This window comes from Oryx dammah, unplaced genomic scaffold (assembly GCF_014754425.2).
Source record: "Oryx dammah isolate SB20612 unplaced genomic scaffold, SCBI_Odam_1.1 HiC_scaffold_2, whole genome shotgun sequence".
In the NCBI taxonomy this organism is placed as follows: domain Eukaryota; kingdom Metazoa; phylum Chordata; class Mammalia; order Artiodactyla; family Bovidae; genus Oryx; species Oryx dammah.
Window position 1 is genome coordinate 165,801,795 of NW_024070186.1, and position 23,881 is coordinate 165,825,675.

General features: G+C 46.4%; 1 protein-coding gene across 1 annotated transcript in view; it reads right to left on the bottom strand.

Annotated features, from left to right (window-relative positions):
• LOC120882428 (glutamate receptor ionotropic, NMDA 2A-like) overlaps positions 1 to 16,893 on the bottom strand; it is a 104,202-nt gene extending 87,309 nt beyond the window's left edge. Inside the window, exons 1-2 of the mRNA XM_040266431.1 lie at positions 16,867 to 16,893; positions 10,945 to 11,537 (exon numbers count right to left, since the gene is read on the bottom strand). Of these exons, the coding sequence (XP_040122365.1) occupies positions 10,945 to 11,537; positions 16,867 to 16,893 (620 nt within the window). The remainder of the gene's footprint in view (positions 1 to 10,944; positions 11,538 to 16,866) is intronic.
• Between the last annotated feature and the right edge of the window lie 6,988 nt (positions 16,894 to 23,881).

Here is a 23,881-nt window from a genome sequence, read left to right on the forward strand (position 1 = left end):
TGCCATATCCTGCATCGGACATAGACTGGCAATTCGATTCTTACATGATATATGTTTTTAAAGTGACTGGTCACACCTAAGGATTAAAGATAATGCATTTAAAGTGGCACATAGGAGGTACTAAATACATGATAGGTTTTATCATTAGAGTATTTCAACATTTCCATTATATCTGATTTTAAAATATATATGCTTCCACCTTACACCTCCCCACATCACCGTTAGTAACCATAAGTTTGTTTTCTATGCCTGTGGGTCTATATTCACTTTGTATCACTTTTCTAGATTTCATATTTGATATCATATTTATCTTTCTCTGTCTCATTTATATCACTTAGTGTGTAATCTCTAGGTCTATCCATGTTGCTGCAGATTGAACGAAAAGGTCCTATTGCATAGCACAGGAAACTATATTCAATATCTTGTAATAGAAATATCTTATAATGGAAAGGAATCTGAAAGGAATATATACATATAACTGAATCACTGTGCTACACACCAGAAATTAATATATCATAGTGAAAGTGAAAGTCGCTCAGTCATGTCCAACTCATTGGGACTCCATGGACTATACAGTCCACGGCATTCTCCAGGCCAGAATACTGGAGTGGGTAGCCTTTCCCTTCTCCAGGGGATCTTCCCAACCCAGGGATCGAACCCAGGTCTCCCACATTGTAGGGAGATTCTTTATCAGCTGAGCCACAGGGGAGGCCCCCAGCACATCATAAATCAACTCTATTTCAACAAATATATCTATGCCTCCATAATGTAACTTAATAAAACTTGAAGTTCCCCTTTTCTCCCCCCTCAACATATAGCAATGTATTAATAAAACTGTTAAGAAGTTCTTTTATTAATAGGGATGGAAAGGAAAAGGAAATGAGCTTGAGTCTCAGGAGAGGGCTCCTCCAACCATGTAGGAAACTGCGTGATATATGTTTATTCCTGTGTTTCAATAGAATTTAATCAGACGAAGCAAACCTGTAAGAACTGGCTATGGGGATGTCGCCAAGAGCACACCAGACCATAAGCAGATCAGCCAGTTCATTCACCAAACTTTGGGGCCTGTGTGGAAATGTGGCTGGCCTCCCCGCCCACTCAGAACCTAGCAAGCATCGCCAAGCTGACAGTGACTCCTTCATCCCTGGGATCCATGCCACGCTTGGAGGCACCAAGAGTCTGCATGGGGGCCTGCAGGCAGGCAGTCACACCTGCAGGCAGGCGGCGTCCACACGGAGGCAATAGAAGGGGGAGGCAGAGGGCAGGGGAAGAGGTCTGTCTAGCTCCCACCTGGAAGGAGTGACAGGGCGGGCTTCTGCCCTACATACCAGGAGGAGGTGCAGTGACAGACACCCTTCCAGGAAAGAAAGCAAAGAACAGCTCATAAATGGACTGGCCCTTCACACTGCACCATACGCTCCTCCCTGCTGGGGGACAGGATTTTTAACTCGTTTTGTGTGGCATCGGATATTTTCCAGATCATGTCAAGAATGAAACAAAGGCAGAGGTTTTTCCCAGCCTCTTCCTGAGTGTGACCTCCTCATTGCTTCGGATCCAAACACTTGGCCCGTCATCTGTGTCATGACTCCAGCCTAGTCAAGTCCTGATTCCCTTTAACTGAAGGCATTTCCTGCTCCGATGATCTTCCAGGCAGTTCATCATGAGATAAATTTTACTTCTTCCATGTATCAATTAAAACTATTGGTGTGTGTGTGTGCACGTGCTAAGTCACTTCAGTCATGTCCAACTCTTTGCGACCCCATGGACTGTAGACTGCCAGGCTCCTCTGTCCACGGGATCCTCCAGGCAAGAATACTAGAGTGGGTTGCCATGCCCTCCTCCAGGGGATCTTCCCCACCCAGGGATCAAACTCGAGTCTCTTATATCTCCTGCATTGGCAGACGAGTTCTTTACCACTAGCGCCACCTGGGAAGTCAAAACTATTGGTATAATTATTTAACCCTCCTAGGTTGTGCTAAGCCCAGGTAGACTAGAAATGGCTATAGACCATAGATCTTTGGAAGGTCTGTGGCTCCTATTGCCATGTCTAAGAGTTGGACATGACTGAGTGACTGCACAACGACAAAGCATAGAGCAGATACTACACAGACACCCACCAGGCTACACGACAAAATCAAGGCTGGAAATGGAGAGTCTCCAAAGGTGGATGGCAGCTGAAATTCACAGCCCAGTTCGTTTCCTCCAGTGTTCTCCTTCCCCTTGGGGGTGATCTACCAATTAATGTTGGAACCTGCTCCCACCTCTGAGTCTTCACTCCCCCCAGGTGATGTCACCCAATTCTGGGGCTTTGACCGCTGTCAGTAAGCTCAAAACCTCCGTGTTGTATTTACAGCCTGAACTCAGACTCTTCTCTCCAATTGCCTCCTTGAGATTGCCATCTGGATGTCTTCAAGGTATGTTCAATTGAACGTGTTTGAAATTAGATGCCATTCCTGGCTCACTCTCCCCCAACTTATTTCTTCTCCAGTTTTGTAAAAGGTACCGCCATCTATTCAGCTGTACAAGTGAAAAAAAATAATATTGTAGCTCTTCTACCACTTCATAGTCATCCATCATGTTTTGTTAATTTTACTTCCAAAACAGGCATAACCCCACCCACTAGTCTCTGAACCCACAGCCTTACAGAGATTCATGTTACGGTCTCATAACTGGTCCCTCTGCTTACACATCAAGACCCCTTGCCCCCAACATACTCTCTGTCACAGGCACCAGAGTACTGAAGATGGTGCTTTTCTTTGCGTTATCTTTTCACAGAAGAGAGCTGCAGCAAATCATTAGTATATGTCACCAAATTAACAAGTTTCAAAAAGAAACCTTGCCTAGTATTCAACCTTGGAGGAAAAAATCAATATATATTTTTGTTGGCAGCCTGGTTCCAGAATCTAAAAATTTGCATCTGATATAAGGCAAATTTGAACAATATTTATGCTTTATGTGTGACCCCAAAACATTTCAAACCTCCTTTCCCTCAAGGTAAAGTTACGGACAATTTCTGATCCTTTCAAGTCGCCAGCATCAGGCTTCCACCATTTGTCGAGCTATTCATTGGATGCCAATTGGAAATGATTGACTTGCACTGCAGGGCTGGCATACGGCACTCCTGACTTCCAGCCAGAAAACAGAGAGGGCCATGTTCCAGGAGAGATGCCACAAACAGAGATGATGCTGAAGAGAGGCTGTTGACTTCGCTCTCCGACTGAATATCCAGGGGGCACAGCCCACCTCTTGTGGGTCCATCAGGCCACAAGAGGTGTTAGATCAAGCTGTGCATTTGGCCCCGGGGAAGGAGGAAAATTAACATCTGCTTGGTGCCAACTCCATCCTAGGTGCTTGGCTAAATATATTACACGGATTTAAATGTTACCTTAATCCTCTGTGGTTGGAATCATCTCTGTATATACTTAGGGAAATGGAGGCTCAAAGATGTTAAATAAGTTGCCAGGGACAACCTTCTCTGAGTCCAGGAAATGGTTTGAACAAAGCACTATCCAGAACCACATTCTACAAAGTCACGTGTCTGTGTGTGCTAAGTCGCTTCAGTCACGTCCTTTTCTTTGCTACCCTGCAGACTGTAGCCCACCAGGCTCCTCTGTCCATGGGATTCTCCAGGTAAGAATAGTGGAGTGGGTTGCCATGCCCTCCTTCAGGGGATTTTCCTGACCCAGGGATCGAACCTGCGTCTCTTATGTCAGCTGCATTGGCAGGCAGGTTCTTTACTACTAGCGCTATCTGGGAAGCCTGCAAAGTCACGTAGCCTTGTGGAATATGCTTTGGGTTTTCAATCTGGCACATGGCTGCAGGATTCTCTCACTGCATATCTCTTTGAGGCTCAGCTTTTTTTCCCCCATCCCTGAGTCCAGACTCCCAATCAGATTTACAGCACAGGCCCAGAGGATGGTCTAGTCTCCTGGGTGCCTGGTGTCACTGACAGAAATGTTTGTTGAGCATATAGTGATCCCACAGATAAATATTTGCAAAGAGTTATCATATTCGCCCAGGGAAGTTATAACTCCGGTCAAGCTCAGAGAATTAACTGAGCAGGCTCCTTTATTGGCATTAAAAAAAGAAACCAACAGTGATAATTCTGATTATCAAATAAAAATATGCCAACCAGGTTCAGCTCAGTCTCTTAATGGGTCACTAAACCAGCAGCTTTTCCTATGGTTATTTTAGAAAGGAAGATTGAAAAAAGTATCAAATGTAACTTGGATATGAGTTAAACTCATTCTCACTTATATATCTTCCTTCCATTTCCCTTCCTGTCAGGGTGATAATTTACAATCTTGTTGCCTCTTAAAGCAGAAACTGGACTTCATAAATCAGGAAGTTAATGTAAAACACATAAGTGGTCAAGCCAGGTATCATTAATTAAAGCCAAATAACTTCCCTCCAATACTAATTCATAACTCACCCAAGAGAAGATTTTTTTGTTGCCTTGGTTTGGGCTATCCATCTACCTGAGTGCTTCTATTTGACTTCCGGTGTAGTAACGTCTCCACCTCCTCCTCCCATAACTGAAATGGGAGCCCTAGGACACAGAGGCATACCTCGATTGGCAAGAAACGAGATTGAAATATACCTCCATTTCTCTCTTTCCTGTCTGTGTACAGCTTGCAGTATAATAAGGAAAAATTAAAGTAATAACAATGATCTTCATCGTCATAAGAAGACAACAATGACTTTACAGTTATCTGTGAACTACCACCTACATGTGGGGCTTCCCTGGTGGCTGGTGGTGAAAGAATCTGCCTCCCAATGCAGGAGACGCAGGTTCGATCCCTGGGTCAGGACGATCCCCTGGAGCAGGAAATGGCAACCCACTCTAGGATGCTTGCCTGGGAAATCCCATGGACAAAGGAGCCTGACGGGCTAAAGTCTATGGTGTCACAAAGGGTTGGGCATGACTTAGCGACTGAATAACAGCTACTACTACGTGCCAGGCACAATGATGAGTGCTTTACTATATACTTCCATGTAATTCTACTACAATACAAAGAAATGACTCCCCCCACCACCTCGCACACACACAGAGGCTTCTTTTTTTAAAACCTGAGTTCAGAGCACTTAATAACTAACACTTGGTAAATATGTGGCTAATTCAAAACCAAGTTGGCAATTACCCTTCTCATGAATTTTTCTCTCCTCCACACTACCCTTCTTCCCACTAGTGGTGTTCTTCACAGCATTCCTCCCAAAGTAATCCTCTGGCAAGAGCACTCAGGTCTTAAAAACACCCTCCATCTCCATTCTATGACCTCCTCCTCAATAAATGTAAAATGTGTCCCCTCCAAAGTGGATGAGGAAACACAAATGTGCACACATTGAATCTATAGTAGTAATCTTTTATCCCAGGAGTAGAAAATGGCAACCCACTCCAGTATTCTTGCCTGGAGAATCCCAAGGATAGAGGAGCCTGATGGGCTACAGTCCATTGGGTCACAAAGAGTTGGACACAACTGAGCGCACACACACACAGAACCATCTACAGATTGCTTTCCATGTGCCAGGCTCTAGGTTAAGAAACAAAACTTTTCTTATCCCTGTGTTACATCTGAGGGAGCAGACTTGGAGGAATCAAACGACCTGCTCAGAGTCTCAGGTCCAGGAGAGTTCAGATCAGAGATCCATACACAGGCAGCCTGGCTCCGGCGCCCACACTCTTAACTGTGATCTCATACCCCTTCCCGGGGCCCCACCTACTAGAAAACCAGAAACATTCTCGGGACAGGAGGGGACAGAGAAGCCTTGGTTCTGTGCCAGTGAAACAGGTAACTGTTTACCTTCACAGCTCCAGGAGTTGCCAGTGATGTGCTCTGTGCTTGGTGAAGGAACAGATGTTTAGCAACTTTGCAGCAGCAAGGCGCAGGTTACATAACATGGTGGAGCTATTTTTGAACTTGGGAAAATGCTGACTGTTCTTTCCCAAGTGCCACCTCTAAAACCAGGAATATTAAACATCAGGAACAGTTCCCCTTTTCCCCACTATTTTTTTCCTGAAACCAGAACAGACACAGGTCCACAGTGGGGTCATTAGCCCAGCAAGCAGTCTTCTATGCCTGGGCCGGCACTGTCAGCAGTGAACAACTGCACAGTATCCTAACTACCCAAACTCTGTGTGCCAGACTAGCAGCAATGTCCATGAGGACCACCAGAGGACGTGCTTAATTAGACCCAAGACGTCAAACTCAACCAGTCAAAGCAGGACCCCCAGTCCCTCGGCACCTCGCCATGAATTCATTGTGTATGACTTTACCTGAACCTCTTCCAAAGCTAGTTTGCACCCTCCTCACTATGGAGTGGGAGTGATAAGAGCTATTTGTTTACAGTTGCTTTGCAAACCAAGACTTTTTCCTCTAGTTGAAAATATAACTTTCAAAGCCTGAAGTGAGAACTCCTAAATCTGGAGTCATGGGCTTGCATTGAATGAGGTGATGGGTCTGAATCAGGATGCAGACACGTGTGTTCTCTGCTAAAAGTGAAAGTGTTAGTCACTCAGTTGTGTCTGACTCTTTACGGCCCCATGGACTGTAGCCCTGCCAGGCTCCTCTGTCCATGGGATTCTCCAGCAATTCCCTTCTTCACAGGATCTTCCCAACCCAGGGATCGAACCCAGGTCTCCTGAATTGCAGGCGGATTCTTTACTGTCTCAGCCACCAGGGAAGCCCGTGTTCTCTGTTACCCAGACTGAAGATTCCTTACTGTCAACAACCCAAATGTCCATCAAAGGGGGATGATTAACTAAAAGATGGAACACATAAAACAGAATACAAAAAAAGCAATGAAGATGAATATGCTAGAATTCTATGTGTCCTCATAGACCATGCTTGAGCCATAAGCATGGCTCATATCAGATACCACTTATATATATTAAAAAGAGCTATCCATTGGGTCTAAGGCTTCCCAGGTGGTGCTCGTGGTAAAGAATCTGCTTGCCAATGCAGGAGATGCAAGTTCAATCCCTGGATTAGAAAGATCCCCTGGAGGAGGAAAAAGAAGCCCACTCCAGTATTCTTGTTTGAAAAATTCCATGGACAAGAGGAGCCTGGCAGGCTCCAGTCCATGGGGTCGCAAAGAGTCGGACATGACTGAGCAACTGAGGGCATACACACATTGGGTCTAAGGTCGTACATGTGTCTACATCAAAATTTCAAAACATGTGCATGGATTTGGTTACATGCCAGAATCACTGTGGTGTTTTTCTGTTTTTCTCTCCTATGGCGAGAAAGGGAGAAAGGAATAAGCGGGACTTCTACCTGATCAGTACTGTGTTATTTCTTTTAAACACCTGAAACAAATACAACATGTTCACTTAGCTCTCTGGCTCAAGTATGGGGGTGGGTGTTTCATCAGACTCAACTTTTTGATACTATTCTCTCCTTTAAAAAAAAAAAAAAAAAAGAGTCCTTGTTACCTAACCCTGGGCTTGGTGGCTCAGATGGTAAAGAGTCTGCTTGCAATGTAGGAGACTCAGGTTCCATCCCTGGGTGGGGAAGGTCCCTTGCAGAAGGGAATGGCTACCCACTCTAGTATTCTTGCCTGGAGAATCCCATGGACAGAGGAGCCTGGCAGGCTACAGTCCATGGGGTTGCAAAGAGTTGGACACAACTGAGTGACTAACACTTCCACTTTTACTTGTTACCTGAGGTTGTCTTTAGACAAATTTCTCCACCTTCATCAGACTGTACATTCTTTAAGTTGTATGCTAATTCATGTATGATTTTGGAGCCTAACGCATGGTTCTCTGGATAGAAGGTGTGATGGATAGAAGACAGAGATACAGTGCCCTTAACCCCTTCCCTAAAAACCACCATCTTGGGACTCTCTCCAGCTGTTCATCCTTACCTTGCCTGGAGAGGTCCTACTCTTTCTGGGATGAGTTTAATAAACACTGGGTTAGTCAGGAAGTGTGGTGAGGACCCCAAACACTTGCCTGAGCGCCACACGTGAACTCTGGCACTCCTTGGGTAGAGAGATGTTTTATTAAACACCAGGCTGGGATGACGGCTCATTGCACTTAATGCATCACTTCTCTGGGGCTGAAATACCACCTACAACATTGCTGCATTCAAAGCATGACTCCTGGAAAGAGCAGGCCAGCCTTTCAGAGCAGTAGAATTTATTTTTTTTAAGGAATTGAATTCAGGGTGGTCACTGGAGAGAGTATTTGACTGTCTTGCCAATTATCCTTCTCAAATTCCTTTTCCTGTATATGTTATATTTCAATTGCCCTACAATTGAGTTATGTTTCCATCAGAATCATACAAATATTCCAGCTGCAGGGCACTTATGATGGAAAGTAAGAATTCATTAGCGCAGCCCTTGTCTTGGGCTGGCAGCAATCCTGACTCTGTAACATGCTCCTATGCTTCACACCAATTTATCTGAGTTCCTTTCTGATACTTGGGCAATTATTTAAAATGCTGAAAGTAGCAATGTAGAAACAAGATTGTTAAAGAGGGAAAGAAGATAGGGGAAGGGAAAACTTCAAAGGACTGATTTCTTAACCTAAACGTTCACTTTTCAGGTAAATGTCAATTTCAGGTAAAATGTTTAAACCACCACACACACACACACACACACACACACACACAAAATCAAGCCCCAGACCAGAAATTATCTCTGAACTGTAGCAGATTTAAAGTCCTAAAACCTTCCAGAGACATTTTAGTGTTACTCTCTCCGTTGAGCCTGACTCTTTGCAATCCCATCAACTGTAGGCTGCCAGGCTCTTTGGTTCATGGAATTCTCTAGGCAAGAATACTAGAGTAGGTAGTGATTTCCTTCTCCAAGGGATCTTCCCGACCCAGGGATCAAACCTGGATCTCCCACATTTCAGGCAGATTCTTTACCATCTGAACCACCAGGGAAGCCTGAGATGTTTTAGAGAGATGTATTATTCTTTGGGTAATAAACTCACAGGATCTGTGGACTGTAATTTCTGATGACCAAAACAATTTCACTGCTCACTCTGACAATCATTAAGTAACTGCCAGGTGCTCAGCATTTGTGCTAAGCAGCACTTTTCATGCATCACCTCATGTAATACTCATGACAACTCCTAGAACATTGGTTCTCAAGGCATGTTCTCCAGATTGACAACATCAGCATCACCAGGAACTTGCTAGAACTGCAAATTCTTGGCACCTAGTCCAGAGGTACTGAATTAGACACTCTGAGCATGGGGCCCTCAATAGGGCTATCCCATGCTTTATTTATCCAATCTTCATAATAATAGAAGTTTATGCTGTGTCAGATTTTTTCCATCAGAAACTAGACACTCTGAGAGCGTCTTGTTTTAACAAGCCCGCCCAGTGACTCTGATGCACGTTAAAGTGTGAGAATCACAGCCTAGAAAGTAGTGTTATTATTACCACTTTGCAACGAACAATGGAGGCCCAGAAAGGCAAAATGACTGTCCGAGTTACATGGAAAGTGGATACGACAAGATTCGAAAGCCAACAAGTTTAACTCCATAGCCCAGTCCCTTCATCACGGTGCTATCCTGCTCATTATCTAAGAAATGAGCATGGATTAAATCAGTCAACATCAGGCAAAAACAAGCACAAGGAACGTAGGAGTGATCCTTCCAAATCTCCACAGCTGAGCCATAACGACAGCCTGCAAAGACAAACAATGCTTCTCAGAAACATAAAATCTAACTTAAATGTCCACGAAGATGGGAGCAGTTCACTAAATTATGACACAGCCACATGAAGGAATACAGCGCAGCTTTAAAAGTGATGCTTGCCAAGATTTCCAACAGCCTACAAAAATACTTAGGACGGACGAAGGGAAGAGACTCACATACAAACTCCAAGACCAGGAGCACCAGTGTGGGCACTTACTTGCCCCAAAGTGTAACATGCTGGTGAGGATGTGGGAAGACGAGTGGTTTCACACGCTGCTAGAGTGAACATAAGTTACACAGTGACTTGGTGGGACAATTTGACAATAGACACTTAAAGTTTAAAATGCACATGTTCCATGACCCCAAAAGTCTACCTCTTGGAAACAACTCTAGAAAGATACTCGTACATGTATATGAAGAGTCAGGTCAGGATGATCATCACTGAAGTTTAGTTTCTAATGGAAAAAATCCGAAACAACATAAATTTCTATTATGAAGATTGGATAAATAAACCATGGGATAGCCCTATTGAACGCAGTATGTAGGTTACAAGAAATGTCAGTATTCCTATATCTACATATTTACATATACACATGCAGATCTCTATGTATATCTGTTCACATGCTTCTGCACATGTATGAATTCATATGTATGGTTACATACATCTGGGCTTCCCTGATGGCTCAGATGGTAAAGAATCTGCCTGCAATGCAGGAGACCCGGGTTCAAGCCCTGGGTGGGGAAGATCTCCTGAAGCGAATGGCTACCCACTCCAGTATTCTTGCCTGGAGAATCCCATGGACAGAGGAGCCTGTACAGTCCATGGGGTCACAGAGTCAGACACAAAGAACAGATGCAAAGAGTGACTGTTAGTCACTCAGTCAATACATACATCTACATATATCCACATGTTTATGTACATGTGTGTATATACACACTGATACACACATATAGACACCTTTATACTTAAGATAGAACTATAGATAGAAGGTGGATAGATAGATAGGCAGATATATAGATCTCAAGCGTAGGTTTCCAAGGTATACTGTTGAGTAAAAAAAGCAAGTTGCAGAAAACCAAGGAAGGATGCTGTTACTTAAAAACAAAAGAACATGAGAAGAGAGGATGAGGGGAGAGGAGAACAAACAAGCAAGCCAGCAAATCCCACAAGCGGACACACAACATCCTCTATTCTCTGCACAGTTCAGCAATGAGCGTGTGTGACTGTTAGTACTGAAACAACCACGACAAAACTCTGGTCCCACTTTGGGGGACAAGCAAAGAGCCCCTCTTACTGGTGCAGCGTGTGCATGGGGGCCTCCGGCTTCTCCGACTGCCCGTAGCAGCTGGCCTTGGCCTCGGGGATGTAGGAGAACTTGTCCAGCATGGAAGACGCGGCCGTGGTCAGGATGCCCAGCCCGTCTCGCACCCTTGCCTCCAGGCTGTAGTCCCAGTCGTCGTAGGAGACAGAAATGAGTCCTGATGGAAACTCTTTGGGGATGAGCTCCGTATTCCCAGAGACCAAGCTGGGGACGATCCAGAAGAAATCGTACCCGGTGAGGCCGAGGGAGCGGGCCTCGCTCAGGATGAGAACCGCCTCGTCTTTAGAACAGTAGAGCAAGATGACGGAAGAGTGGATCTTCTTCAGCTGGACTTGCGTCTTTGCGTCCTCAAAGGATGTGTCCAGCGTGATCACGTTCTGCATGTCCCAGCCCACAAAGCTGTTGTCCACCGTGGTCTTGATGAAGCTGATGAAGTCCCTGTAGCCAGGGAAGATGGTGGTCACCAGGGAGAAGACATGCCAGTCGTAATCCTGCATGATCTTCAGCATGACCGTGGCTTGCTGCTGGATGGATGCTCCAAATTGGAAGAAGGTAGACGTCGGATCCTGCCAAGGGGTGAAAAGAAAGCAAAACAGCAGATGAGGCAGAAGGCAGCTTACATATGACCATCTGTCTTCGTAGCTCCTTCCTAGAAGTGACGGGAAAGAAATCACACGCCTGTTCATTCTCAAACATTCCTGATCACCTACTGTAGGCCACGCTCTGGAATAGATACTGGAAACGCAGAGATGAAGGAGGTCCCTGAACTTGGAGCCCAGAGCCTGTAACAGTGAAGGACATCTGTTAATTTGCCAGCTTCACTGCCTACCAGTTCATCACACCACCAACCCTTTGGGTCCCCAAACACTACCTGACCCCCAGACTCAGGACTGGAAAATGAAGCCGGGAAACAGCATCAGGAGATAGGGGGAGCTTTGTGATGACAGATTCGGAGCACCCGGAGTCCGTCATGTCTGGAGCCAATTACTCTAGACCTGCTGGTTACGTAAGCCACACTTAAACTAATCTGAGCAAGGTTTCGGTCACTTGAACTTTAGATTCCTGTGAAATATGGACTGTGATGAACACCAGGTGGACATCTCTCTGTTCAATCAATAAACATTTGCTGATCACCTGATTACATGGCAACAGCATGTTAGTGCTTGGCACACATGGTCTCTGCCTTCATAGACATGGAATAAAAGTGAGGGAGAGTAACTTCAATGAACTGATTGCTAAGAGAGGCATAAGGAGTCGCTGAAGTTTCAAAAGAGGGAAGCCAGTGGACAGCGTAGTCAGAGGAACCCTGGGGATACATCTTGACTGTTTCAGGAGCTGGAGATAAATGGATGATGGCCTGTGATGTAGGGGGATGAGATGATGTTGAAGAGCTTGGCAGAAACCCTATCACATACAGCCTCAGGAGCCATGTTAGATCTTTGAGCATAACGGTGAGTGCCTGAATGCTTACCCTGGAAAGTGACATGGTTACTTGTGTTGGGTTAAAGGGTCCCTCATAGTCCTAACATCTCCCCAAGTCATGACCCTGATCATAACAGCAAATATCTGTTTAGAAAAAGAACAGGTGAGGCACACAGTTGTGCCATTTCCAAACCCTTAACTAATCAGATTTCTGTGATGATCCTGTGAGGCTGGCACTGTGATTGGAAGGACTGGATGCTGAAGCTCCAATACTTTGGCTATCTGATTTAAAAAGTCAACTCATTGGAAAAGACCCTGATGCTGGGAAAGATTGAGGGCAGGAGGAGAAGCGGGCGACAGAGGATGAGATGGTTGGATGGCATCACCGACTCAATGGACATGAGTTTGAGCAAATTCCGAGAGATGGTGAAGGACAGGGAAGCCTGGAGTGCTGCAGTCCATGGGGTCACAAAGAGTCGGACACAACTGAGCGACTGAACAACAGCAACTGCTGGCAGTGGCAAATGAGCCTCAGGATAGTCCATGACGAGTCAGCATCCAAACTCAGGTTTTGGTTCAACTTCCTGCCCTCCTCCCAAAATACCACCACTGGGATCACTGAAGATGTGTATAAAGTAGGTGCTTAAACCATGTCATGGACCCACTGGCATGGTGTGAAAACGACGACTAAACAGAAAGTATCAATCTGTATTATAGCAAAACAGGGTTTGACAATTGTTGAGATGTATTTTTTTTCTGGGAACTGAACGAATTTTTAGAGGGTCCTTATCATATTGCTGCGATTCATGGGGTCGCAAAGAGTTGGACACGACTGAGCGACTGAACTGAACTGAACTGAACTGTCATATTGCAGCCATGCTTGCATTTTGCATTCTGTACTTACTATGTATGTTTAACACATCCTCAATTGTATGGATACGGTGATTCCATTTCATGCATGTGTGCATATGTGTGTCTGTGAGTAGATGATTCCATTGATGTCTTTCAGAGCAATACTTTGTAGCTGTGCATGTCAAGTCTTTCAACAAGTCTGCATAATTTTCCCTGAGTATGCTCACTGAATAGAAAATTTTATCCAAAAAGGCTAAAAGCTACAGTTCTTAGAAATATCCCCCTTTTCCTAAAGTGCATGGTGTTTGGGGGGATAAATTGAGTGCAGCGTGGCCTGAAGGCAGAGAGAAAAAAACAGAAATAAACGCCTTCTGGGTCCCTTTCAACATTACAGTTCTATGAATTTTACCTAATTAAATCAATTAAATTGGGTAACATATTTAAAGACTTTGGATAATTATCTTTTTCCCTACAGTAGCTTTTGGAGAAATCCAATATTCTTGGATTGACTAATCACTTTAAATCATGCCTCAACAAGGCTGCAAACTGCTTAAGGGCAGAGATTGCTGTCCTCATCTGTGTCCCCGAAACCTGGCAGAAGCCCTGGCACATGATCCATCAGTAAGTGGAGAGTGAGGGAGTGCATGAGGGGACAGATGTGTGAATGCAGCCTAAGAGAAATGTCCTTGATTTAAACACAGCGTGAAAGGGGAGAATTCAGTATCCAAGCCTGCATTTTGCGTGACTCTCAAACGTCATGTCCCCAAAATGAAAGTTTTCCACATCCTCATCTCACTATTTTGAGGAACCACTCCACCATCCAATGCCCAAAATATACCAGTGTATCCTTTATTGATAAAGAGGGCTTCCCTGGTGGCTCAGTGGTAAAGAATTCACCTGCCAAGCAGGAGGTGTGGGTTCGACCCCTGGGTCGGAAGGCTCTCCTGGAGAAGGAAATGGAAACTCACTCCAGTAAGCTTGCCTGCGAAATTCCACGCTCGGAGGAGCCTGGCGAGCTACAGCCCAGGGGGCCGCAGAGAGTTGGACACGTGGGATCTTAGTGCCCTGACTGAGGACCGAACACGTGTCTCTGCACTGCAAGGTGGATTCCCAGCCACTGGACCACCAGAGAAGTCCTGGTAATTCACTCCTGACTTGAGCATCTCAACAATTTGCCTTGTCCATGGCTGCCTGATTGAAATTTCTAAAACACTGCTATAACACATACCTCCCCTCTCCTCTGTAGCCATCGATGGCTCCTGTAGACCTATTACACTCAGTTTAGACCCTCTACTCTACCCCTTCATGCACACCAGTCAGACTTTATAGTTGAAACAGCACGGGCCCTCGGGTCTGTCAGACCTGGGTTCAAGTCCTGGCTCTGCATTAACTGCCACGTGCCTAGTCATCAGTTGCGATCCTTTGGACTGTAGCCCACTTGGCTCCTCTGTCCATGACATTCTCCAGGCAAGAATACTGGAGTAGGTTGGCATTTCCTTCTCCAGGGGATCTTCCAGACGCAGGGATCAAACCCACATCTCCTGCACTGGCAGGTGGATTCTTTACTCGCTGAGCCATGGAGGAAGCACAACCAGCCATGTGACCATGGCTACCTAAACTTCCTGGATCTGATTTCTTTGCCTATGACACAGTAACTGTGAGCACCATCCCACAGGGCTGCTGTGAGGATAAGATGAACCAGCAGGACTAAAAGGCTCATTTAATCCACATCTGAGTTCCGCAGTTCAGGGGCTCCCCTCCTCATCCTCTGTTCTCCCAGTGGTCCCCAACCTTTTTGGCACCAGGGACCAGTTTCGTGGAAGACAATTTCCCCACGGACCAAGGACAGTGGGCATGGTTTGGCGATGATTCAAGTGCATTACATTTATTGTGCACTTTATTTCTAGTGCTATTACGTCAGCTCCACCTCAGATCATTAGGCATTTAGATTCCAGAGACTGGGGACCCCTACTCTAGAGAGACCACATGGACACTGCCAGAAACCTAAGTGGGTCAGATCCTTATTATAAGTAAGAATGGTATCTCCAGGTCTACTGACATGGTAGTTTTGCCTTCCTTCCTCCGTCCAAAACCAGATCATCCAGCCCGTTAATCCTGAGCCCAAGGGGCTGCACGAAGAGAAAGAAGTGATGAATCATGCTTTGGAGAGAAACCGTGGCTAACGTCCTTTAGGGACCTCAAGCACCACTGCCATTTCCATTGGCGTCTGAAACTTAAACTTCCAAAACCACGGCAGACCAAAGGCAATATATACCCCTCGGAGGGATGAAAGCCAGGAGTTATTTGCAAAAGGAGACACAGACATAGAGAACAGACTTTCGGACTCAGTGGGAGGAGAATAGGGTGGGACGATTTGAGAGCATACCATTGAAACATCTATATGGCTAGATGTAAAATAGATAACCAGTGTAAGTTTGACGTATGATGCAGGGCACCCAAAGCCGGGGCTCTGTGACAGCCTGGAGGGATGGCGGGGGGGACTCCCGAGGGAGAGAGGACACATGTGTACCTGTGGCCGATTCATACTGATATATGGCAAAAACCATCACAATAGTGTAAAGTAATTATCCTTCAATTAAATTACATAATTTTTTTAAAAAAGCATAATTGCACAGCGAGGCACTGACAAGGCTTGTGTTTAGCTTTGGGGTTTTCAAAGGTGGCTCTACGGACATGCAGGAGGTGATGGGGGAGTCTGACCACACGCCTGGGACCTAGCATCTGATGTGTGTGCCAAATGGGCCTTTGTTTCAAGGCCCTCCTGCACCTTCTTTCCAATTCCCACCTGGACAGCAAAGGCTGACCCTCCTGCACATCTCTCCTTCCACCATCACTCAGCCTGCCCCTTTCAGGCCCCACAGATCAGCCTGACCAACTCTGGCACCGGCTCCCTCGGCAGCATGCTGCCAGGGGAGAGGAACAGATTTCAGACACCCACTTCGGCTCTGGAGCAAAAGCAGTTCGCTCCCTGAGCTCACGGCTCTATAGAAGCAGAACAAACCGTTTCAAACCCTGAGTCGAGGAGCAGGGAAGTGTGGGATTATGGGTGTCTGCTTTCTACACTGCGTTCCAGTCCTGCCGTGACTGTCATTCTAGAATGCTCCAGACCTCGCTGAGTTCCCGGGGTGAGACCTGACTCCATGGGGATCAAGGTCTGATGCTTAATAGAGTCTAAAACCAACTCTCATTACACGTACCCATTTAGAGGCTATAAAGGACACCCACGCCCATTATCTCTTTGATTCTAACTACTCAAGAGATGAAGTGCTGCCAGTGGTTATAACCCTTGTGGATGGCATTTCTCATAAAGACACAGGGAGAAGGGTAAATGATTTCCCTAAAATCCACACGGCCCCACACTGACAACAGCTAACTTATTGCAAGATGTCATCCAGTGTTTCTTTACACACACCAGTGGCTTTCACTGCTGGCTGCACAGGAGAGTCACTTGGAGAATTAAAAAAAAAGAAAATACCAGTGTTCATGCTCCATGCCAGTCCAGCTGAAACTGAATTTCTGTGACCTGAGTACATGAACGGCAAAGCTGACATATTTGTTTTCCCTCTATCTTCTCTCAGCAGCAGGGTGAGCATTGCTCACGTTTGTATCTTCAAAGCCTAGCGCCATGTCTGACACACAGTAGGGGCCCAATAAATATTTGGTGACAAAAATAAATGAGCAGGAAACACATCCCCAGGAAGCAAGAGAGAACTGGCTGCTGTTGTTAACCCTGAACCCATTTCCATAGCTTATTTTCCTCTGCCTGCCATGTGGTCACCAAAACAAAAAAAGCATAATCTTGCAAAAGACCCAACAAAGATCTTGAAAGACTCCTTGGGAATTTGCTTTCTGCCTGGCTAAGCGCTGATGTCCTCTCTGTTCCTCTTGTTGTGTATCAGCTGAGCTAGTAAGCATATTTTATTTCATTTGTCATGGATGAGAGGAAAGGTAGAAATGTCAAGCTTGAGAAGCCTGAGGATTCTGATGAATAGAATGCTCACATACATGTAAGCTGGATCTGTTTCACTAGAGGATCTCTATTCCTCTCATCATCTGTCTGCTACCTCCTCCATCATCATCATCAGTATCACCGCCATCACCACCTTCTTCAGCATTACCACCCATCCATCCTCACCTTCGTCACCACCTACATCATGGTCATCACCACAACCAATATTTATTCTATATGCAGTTGCTGTTGTGTAGTCGCTAAGTCGTGTCTGACTCTTTTGCGACCCCACGGACTGTAGCCTGCCAGGCTCCTCTGTCCATGGGATTCTCCAGGCAAGAATACTGGAGTGGGTTGCCCTTCCCTTCTCCAGGGGATCTTAACCCAGGGATCAAACCTGTGTCTCCTGAATTGGCAGGTGGGTTCTTTACCACTGAGCCACCTGGGAAGCCCCTCTATATATAATACAATGTGATATGTAGTAGGAAGTATTATTTTTAAAGGTTAAAAACACTGGCTCAGAGAATGTAACTTGCCCAAACCCACAGAACCAGTACATGGCAGAGGCAGGAGTCAAGGCTAGGTGAACCAAATCCAAAATCTGGTTGCTTAGCTACCAGGAAACACTGATTCCAGGTATGCAGAACAGGAGAAAGGCGTGTGTGTGTGTGTGTTGAATACCACCACTAATCTTTCTTGAGGCATCCAACTGGAAATCCCTCAGAAATGGGCAACCAGTAGCAATGACCTCACATCAGGTGTCAATCAGGGTATGCAGGAGAGCAGAACTGAGGGGGGAAGTCACACCCAGGGGCCATTTCCCCAAAGCACACCAGCTCCACCACCCACAAACACGATATCCCACTCCAGGCAGCCTCCACCCATTGGACCGTTCTATGATCTGTGATCTGTCCTTCACTTGGCTCCTCTCAGAAGACACGGACAGGTTGTTCCCTCATTTATGGCTGTAGTCCACCACTTCTCAAGCCAAGCCTCACCCCCATCATCTTTATCACCAAACGGGTTTATTTCATTTTCTTTTCCCTGCCACACCTGCTCATGTTCAGACCCTTGGCAGGTCTCTAACTATACAGAAGGAGCCTCTTATCTAGAGTGCCTACCCTGATCTCCCCTTTCCCCTGCCCACCCTCCACACTGCTGCTGGATCTGTCTCTCTAAAGTTCAAGCTGGACCAGAGCGCCCTCCTCTTTACATTTTTCAGCAGCTCCAATAGCCTTCAGGATAAAGTGGAGACACACACCAACCCCATCACAGTCTGGACTCAAGTGTTTGGGACTCAGGATCTCCATCAGCACCTGTGAGAGGTCAGGGACTCCATGAACACGTGATAAGCTGAATTACTGAGAGAGCTAACTAAGCTAAGTAATGAGTGCTTGTAAAGAAACCCAAAGGAAGTCTTCATACATTCCCCGGTCCATCACGTCCCCAAAACACACCAGCCCCATTCCCCACAGACACAGAATTCCACTCCAAGCAACCTCAGTGGACCATTTTATGATCTGTGCTCTATCTCCCATTTTGCTTTTGTTGGGAGCCAGTCCACCAGCATTTGTCAAAAATAACCTAACAAATCCTTTCTCGGCTCTTTCCTCTCCTCTCTTCAAATTAGAAGTTTAGTGTTAAGTTTCTAGTGAGTGGTGGATTCCCAGCTAGGGTAGATGTGTCCAAGGTAGCTGAAGAATTTTGATTCAGAGACCAGGAGAGGAACACTTGAGTCTGTGCACTAGCCTCTCAGAATAAAGCAGGAAGGATGAGTGTTGGGCAAGATAACTACAAAGAAGAGCACTATGACTTGGGGTGGAGCAAGGAAGGAGCCACGTAAAGCGACTAAGCCTTCACCTGTCTCTTAGCCTGGCTTTCCAATACAGCACCTACTGTCCTCGGGCTTCCCAGGTGGCACTACTGTAAAGAACCGGTCTGCTGATGCAGGAGACATAAGAGACACAGGTTCAATCCCTGGGTTGGGAAGATCCCCTGGAGGAGGAAAAGGCAACTCATTCCAGTATTCCAGCCTGGAGAATCCCCTGGACAGAGAAGTCTGGTGGGCTATGGTCCACAGAGTAGAAAAGACTCAGACACAACTGAAGCAACTTAGCATGTACTGACCACACATGACTATTTACACTGATTCTTAAAATATGAAGTACAATAAAATATCTGGTTTCTCAGTCACTAACCATGTTTTAAGAGGCTCAAAAACCTTCAAAGCTGATGCTCTCCCACCCCTACCAGTCCCATCTCAAAAGATGCTGAATCAGTTGGTCTGGGATGGGGTTCAGAATATATCTAATTCCCTTGGGTAAGTCTAATGTGAAGCCAAGATTGAAAACACAACCCAAGCCTTTAGCATCCAACCCTATAGTTATGTATTAGCTTACCTGGGGAAGGTTTTATACCTTCATATTTCCAGGCTCCATGCCATCTCCACTGAATCTGAGATGATTCAGGATATATATTTACCCCTAAATATGCTAATCCTTTGCCCCCCTGATGCAAAGAGCCAACTCATAGGAAAAGAACCCAATGCTGGGAAAGATTGGAGGCAAAAGGAAAGGGGGGCGGCAGAGGATGAGATGGCCGGACAGCCGTAACTCAATGGACATGAGTGGGCAAACTCTGAGAGATGCTAAAGGACAAGGAAGCCTGGTGTGCTGCAGTCCATGGGGTCGAAGAGAGTGAGACGCCACTTAGCAACTAAACAACAACAAAGTGCATAATGCGCTTGGCACACTGGAGGGGCTCAGTTAAGTCGATTTGGAGTTAGTAGAGGTGGACAGATGGTAACCTTGACCGTGAAGCCTCGTCTCATGTCCACCATGGCCTCCTTACTGCCCCACTTCTGACATATTCCCCCTTTCTGAATTTCCAGCACCATGATCTTTCCAGCCCACCCCTCAGCCCTCTGTGTGGTTGCCTGGGTGCTGAGAAGCACCCGTCTCGCCTGTCCTTCAGACCAGAATTCTCAAGGACAGGAGCTCACGCACTTCTGAGTTCTCATCAACCCCTTGCGTGGCACTGGGCCACGGCTCTGGGAATGAAACAGGGAGTCACATTCCGAGGGTGCAAGGCTGAAAGGGAGCAGAGCCGGAGACCAGTGCTTCATGGACTTGAGTGAGTCTGCGGGTCTACTGCTCAAGGAGGAGATGTCCATCTAGAATCGCCTCTCGTTCATTCAGTGACTATTAACAAACTCCTGCTATGTGCCAGCATTGTTCTAGGGAAGGGAATCAAAGGAAGGAGGCTTCCAAAGTGAAGATCCCCACCCTTAGGAACTTTACATTCTTATGGGAGGAGATGGGCTCCCCTGGTAGCTTGGCTGCTAAAGAATCTGCCTGCAATGTGGGAGACCTGGCTTTGATCCCTGGGTTGGGAAGATCCCCTGGAGGAGGGCATGGCAAACCACTCCAGTATTCTTGCCTGGAGAATCCGCATGGACAGAGGAGCCTGGTGGGCTACAGTCCATGGGGGCTTAGAAAGAGTCGGACATGACTGAGCGATTAAGCACAGCACATGGGAGGAGACAGACAAGGAGAAAGGAAATCAGAGGAGGCAGCAGTTCAAGGGAGGAGGGGAGAGGAGTGCCCTTTTTGATCATCTGGTCTGTTATCCTGGAGCAGATCGAAAGAAAATGAAGGAGGAGTTGTCAGCCAGGCAAAGCTGAGGAGTGGGCTGGAGGTAAGGAGAGCACTCCAAGCAGAAGAAGCCATGTGTACAAAGGTAAGAAAGGGCCTGGAAGGTCAGGGGACAGAAGGAAGATCAGAACAGTTGCAGCTGAATCCGCCGAAAGGGTGGTGAGAAAAGTTAGGACAGGCAGCAGAGCCCACATGATACAGTGAGAGCTCTGAAGATCAGGGCAAGGGGGCTGGATTTAATTCCTAGGTCCATTTTATTCCAAAGAATTCCTCTGCTAAAGGCACCAGTAGTATCTCCTAGCTCGGGAGAGGATCTGGAACTTTGGGGATGTTGGCATTTCATGTGAGCCAGCCCCATTTTTCTCTTTGGAATTCCTACCTGTGCCAGGAGGGGAGCCTCCCTTGAAGATGCAGGAAGGCATGTAACTGCTACATCATTCACTCACCTGGTGCCCTAACCTTGAATAGTGTGGCAAAGACAACCAAGTCTGCTGGGGCCATTCAGAGCTCATCCCACTTCACCATCCAGAGTCAAGCCCTCCCTCTAACAGATACCACAGTGCTAGAGGAGAGACTTCTCAGAGGCATGGAGAGATTATGCCTTGCTTCCAGCTGCAACTAGCTCAGGACAGTCCAGCATCCCCCACGTTCCTCAGAACCATATCCTCACTCTTAGACCAGTCCTGCTCTCCAGATTATTAGCAGGGCTGGCCAAGAAGAGACACCTGCTGAGATTCAGGCCCTTATTTCTATGCAAGGATGCAGCAAAGGCCCAAGCTGGCTTCACCCAGTGCTCTGTCAACCTGCAGGTGACCATCTGACTCAAGCCTTCCAAACAGGGTTGTTAGTGATTATAGATTGTCTGAGGCTGCTGCTGCTGTTAAGTCACTTCAGTCATGCCCGACTCTGTGTGACCCCATAGACAGCAGCCCACCAGGCTCCCCCATCCCTGGGATTCTCCAGGCAAGAACACTGGAGTGGGTTGCCATTTCCTTCTCCAATGCATGAAAGCAAAAAGTGAAAGTGAAGTCACTCAGTTGTATCTGACTCTTTGCGACCCCATGGACTGCAGCCTACCAGGCTCCTCTGTCCATGGGATTTTCCAGGCAAGAGTACTGGAGTGGGGTGCCATCGTCTTCTAGGTCTACCCATTCTCACAGAGAAAACCAGAGGGAAATTCTACCTGATCAGATCACTGAGTCAGGTCTCTAAAGAGCTGATAACAAGAGCATCCTTTTTTGGAGGTCCCAAGTGTAACTGGGCTACTGACCTTTCTCTGTGCACCTAAAGCCATTTTAATTTCAGATTCCTTTTCTTAAAGAAGCATGAGCTTCCCTGAGCCACATCATAGGTAACTGCCATTTGGACTGCTGAGCATCTCTTCTTCCTTTACTGGTCATCGTGAATTTCCACAGGGAGCCATCATTTCCCCTTTCTCAGTCAAACCAACTGACCCACCCAATTCCCTTAGGGCTGGCAATTAATTCATGGGTAGGAACGCATCCTAAGTGGTGCAATCAGAGTGATTCTTGGGATTTGTGGGAGAGCGATTAGAAAGAGTTTCTGTTACTGTTAGACTTAAACCTGTAAGTACATTCAGCCAGAATTTCTGACACCCTTCCCGCCAAGACACAGTATCTTGAGAAGGAAGTCATCAGAGTCAAAGGAAAAACTCAGGGTTAGGACAAGATGGAGATGTGTGACTTGGAGTTACCATGTCGTGCTGAGCACCTTGTTCAAGCCAGACCTGAAGCCTTGTTGTCACTGTGCTGTGCTTAGTTGCTCAGTTGTATCCAGCTCTTTGTGAGCACATGGAATGTGGCCCCCCAGTCTCCTCTATCCATGGGGATTCTCCTGGCAAGAATACTGGAGTGGGTTGCCATGCCCTCCTCCAGGGGAATCTTTCCAACCCAGGGATCAAACCCAGGTCTCCTGCATTGCAGGCAGATTCTTTACCAACTGAGCCACCAGAGAAACCCAAGAGTACTGGACTGGGTAGTCTATCCCTTCTGCAGATGATCTTCTCAAGCCAGGAATCAAACCAGGGTCCCCTGCATTGCAGGCAGATTCTTTACCAGCTGAGCTACACCCATCAGTTCAGTTCAGTTCAGTTCAGTTCAGTTGCTCAGTCATGTCCGACTCTTTGCGACCCCATGAATCACAGCACGCCAGGCCTCCCTGTCCATCACCAACTCCTGGAGTTCACTCAGACTCGCGTCCATCGAGTCCGTGATGCCATCCAGCCATCTCATCCTCTATTGTCCCCTTGTCCTCCTGCCCCCAATCCCTCCAGCATCAAAGTCTTTTCCAGTGAGTCAACTCTTCGCATGAGGTGGCCAAAGTACTGGAGTTTCAGCTTTAGCATCATTCCTTCCAAAGAAATCCCAGGGTTGATCTCCTTCAGAATGGACTGGTTGGATCTCCTTGCAGTCCAAGGGACTCTCAAGAGTCTTTTCCAACACCAAAGTTCAAAAGCATCAATTCTTCGGCGCTCAGCCTTCTTCACAGTCCAACTCTCACATTCATACATGACCACAGGAAAAACCATAGCCTTGACTAGACGGACCTTAGTCAGCAAAGTAATGTCTCTGCTTTTGAATATGCTATCTAAGTTGGTCATAACTTTTCTTCCAAGGAGTAAGCGTCTTTTAATTTCATGGCTGCAGTCACCATCTGCAGTGATTTTGGAGCCCCCAAAAATAAAGTCTGACACTGTTTCCACTGTTTCCCCATCTATTTCCCATGGATTGATGGGACCGGATGCCATGATCTTCGTTTTCTGAATGTTGAGCTTTAAGCCAACTTTTTCATTCTCCTCTTTTACTTTCATCAGGAGGCTTTTTAGTGCCACCTAATTATTTCCTTGGACGTCTGAACAATAGCTACGCTATTTTGGACTTTTAATTGTAGTATTCTCCTTAATACCCAAAGCAGATGTCACAATTAACAATGTCACTGCCTTTCTAGGTAAGAGAAGATGAAAGAATTAGGATGTTGTCCTTGCATGTCCCAG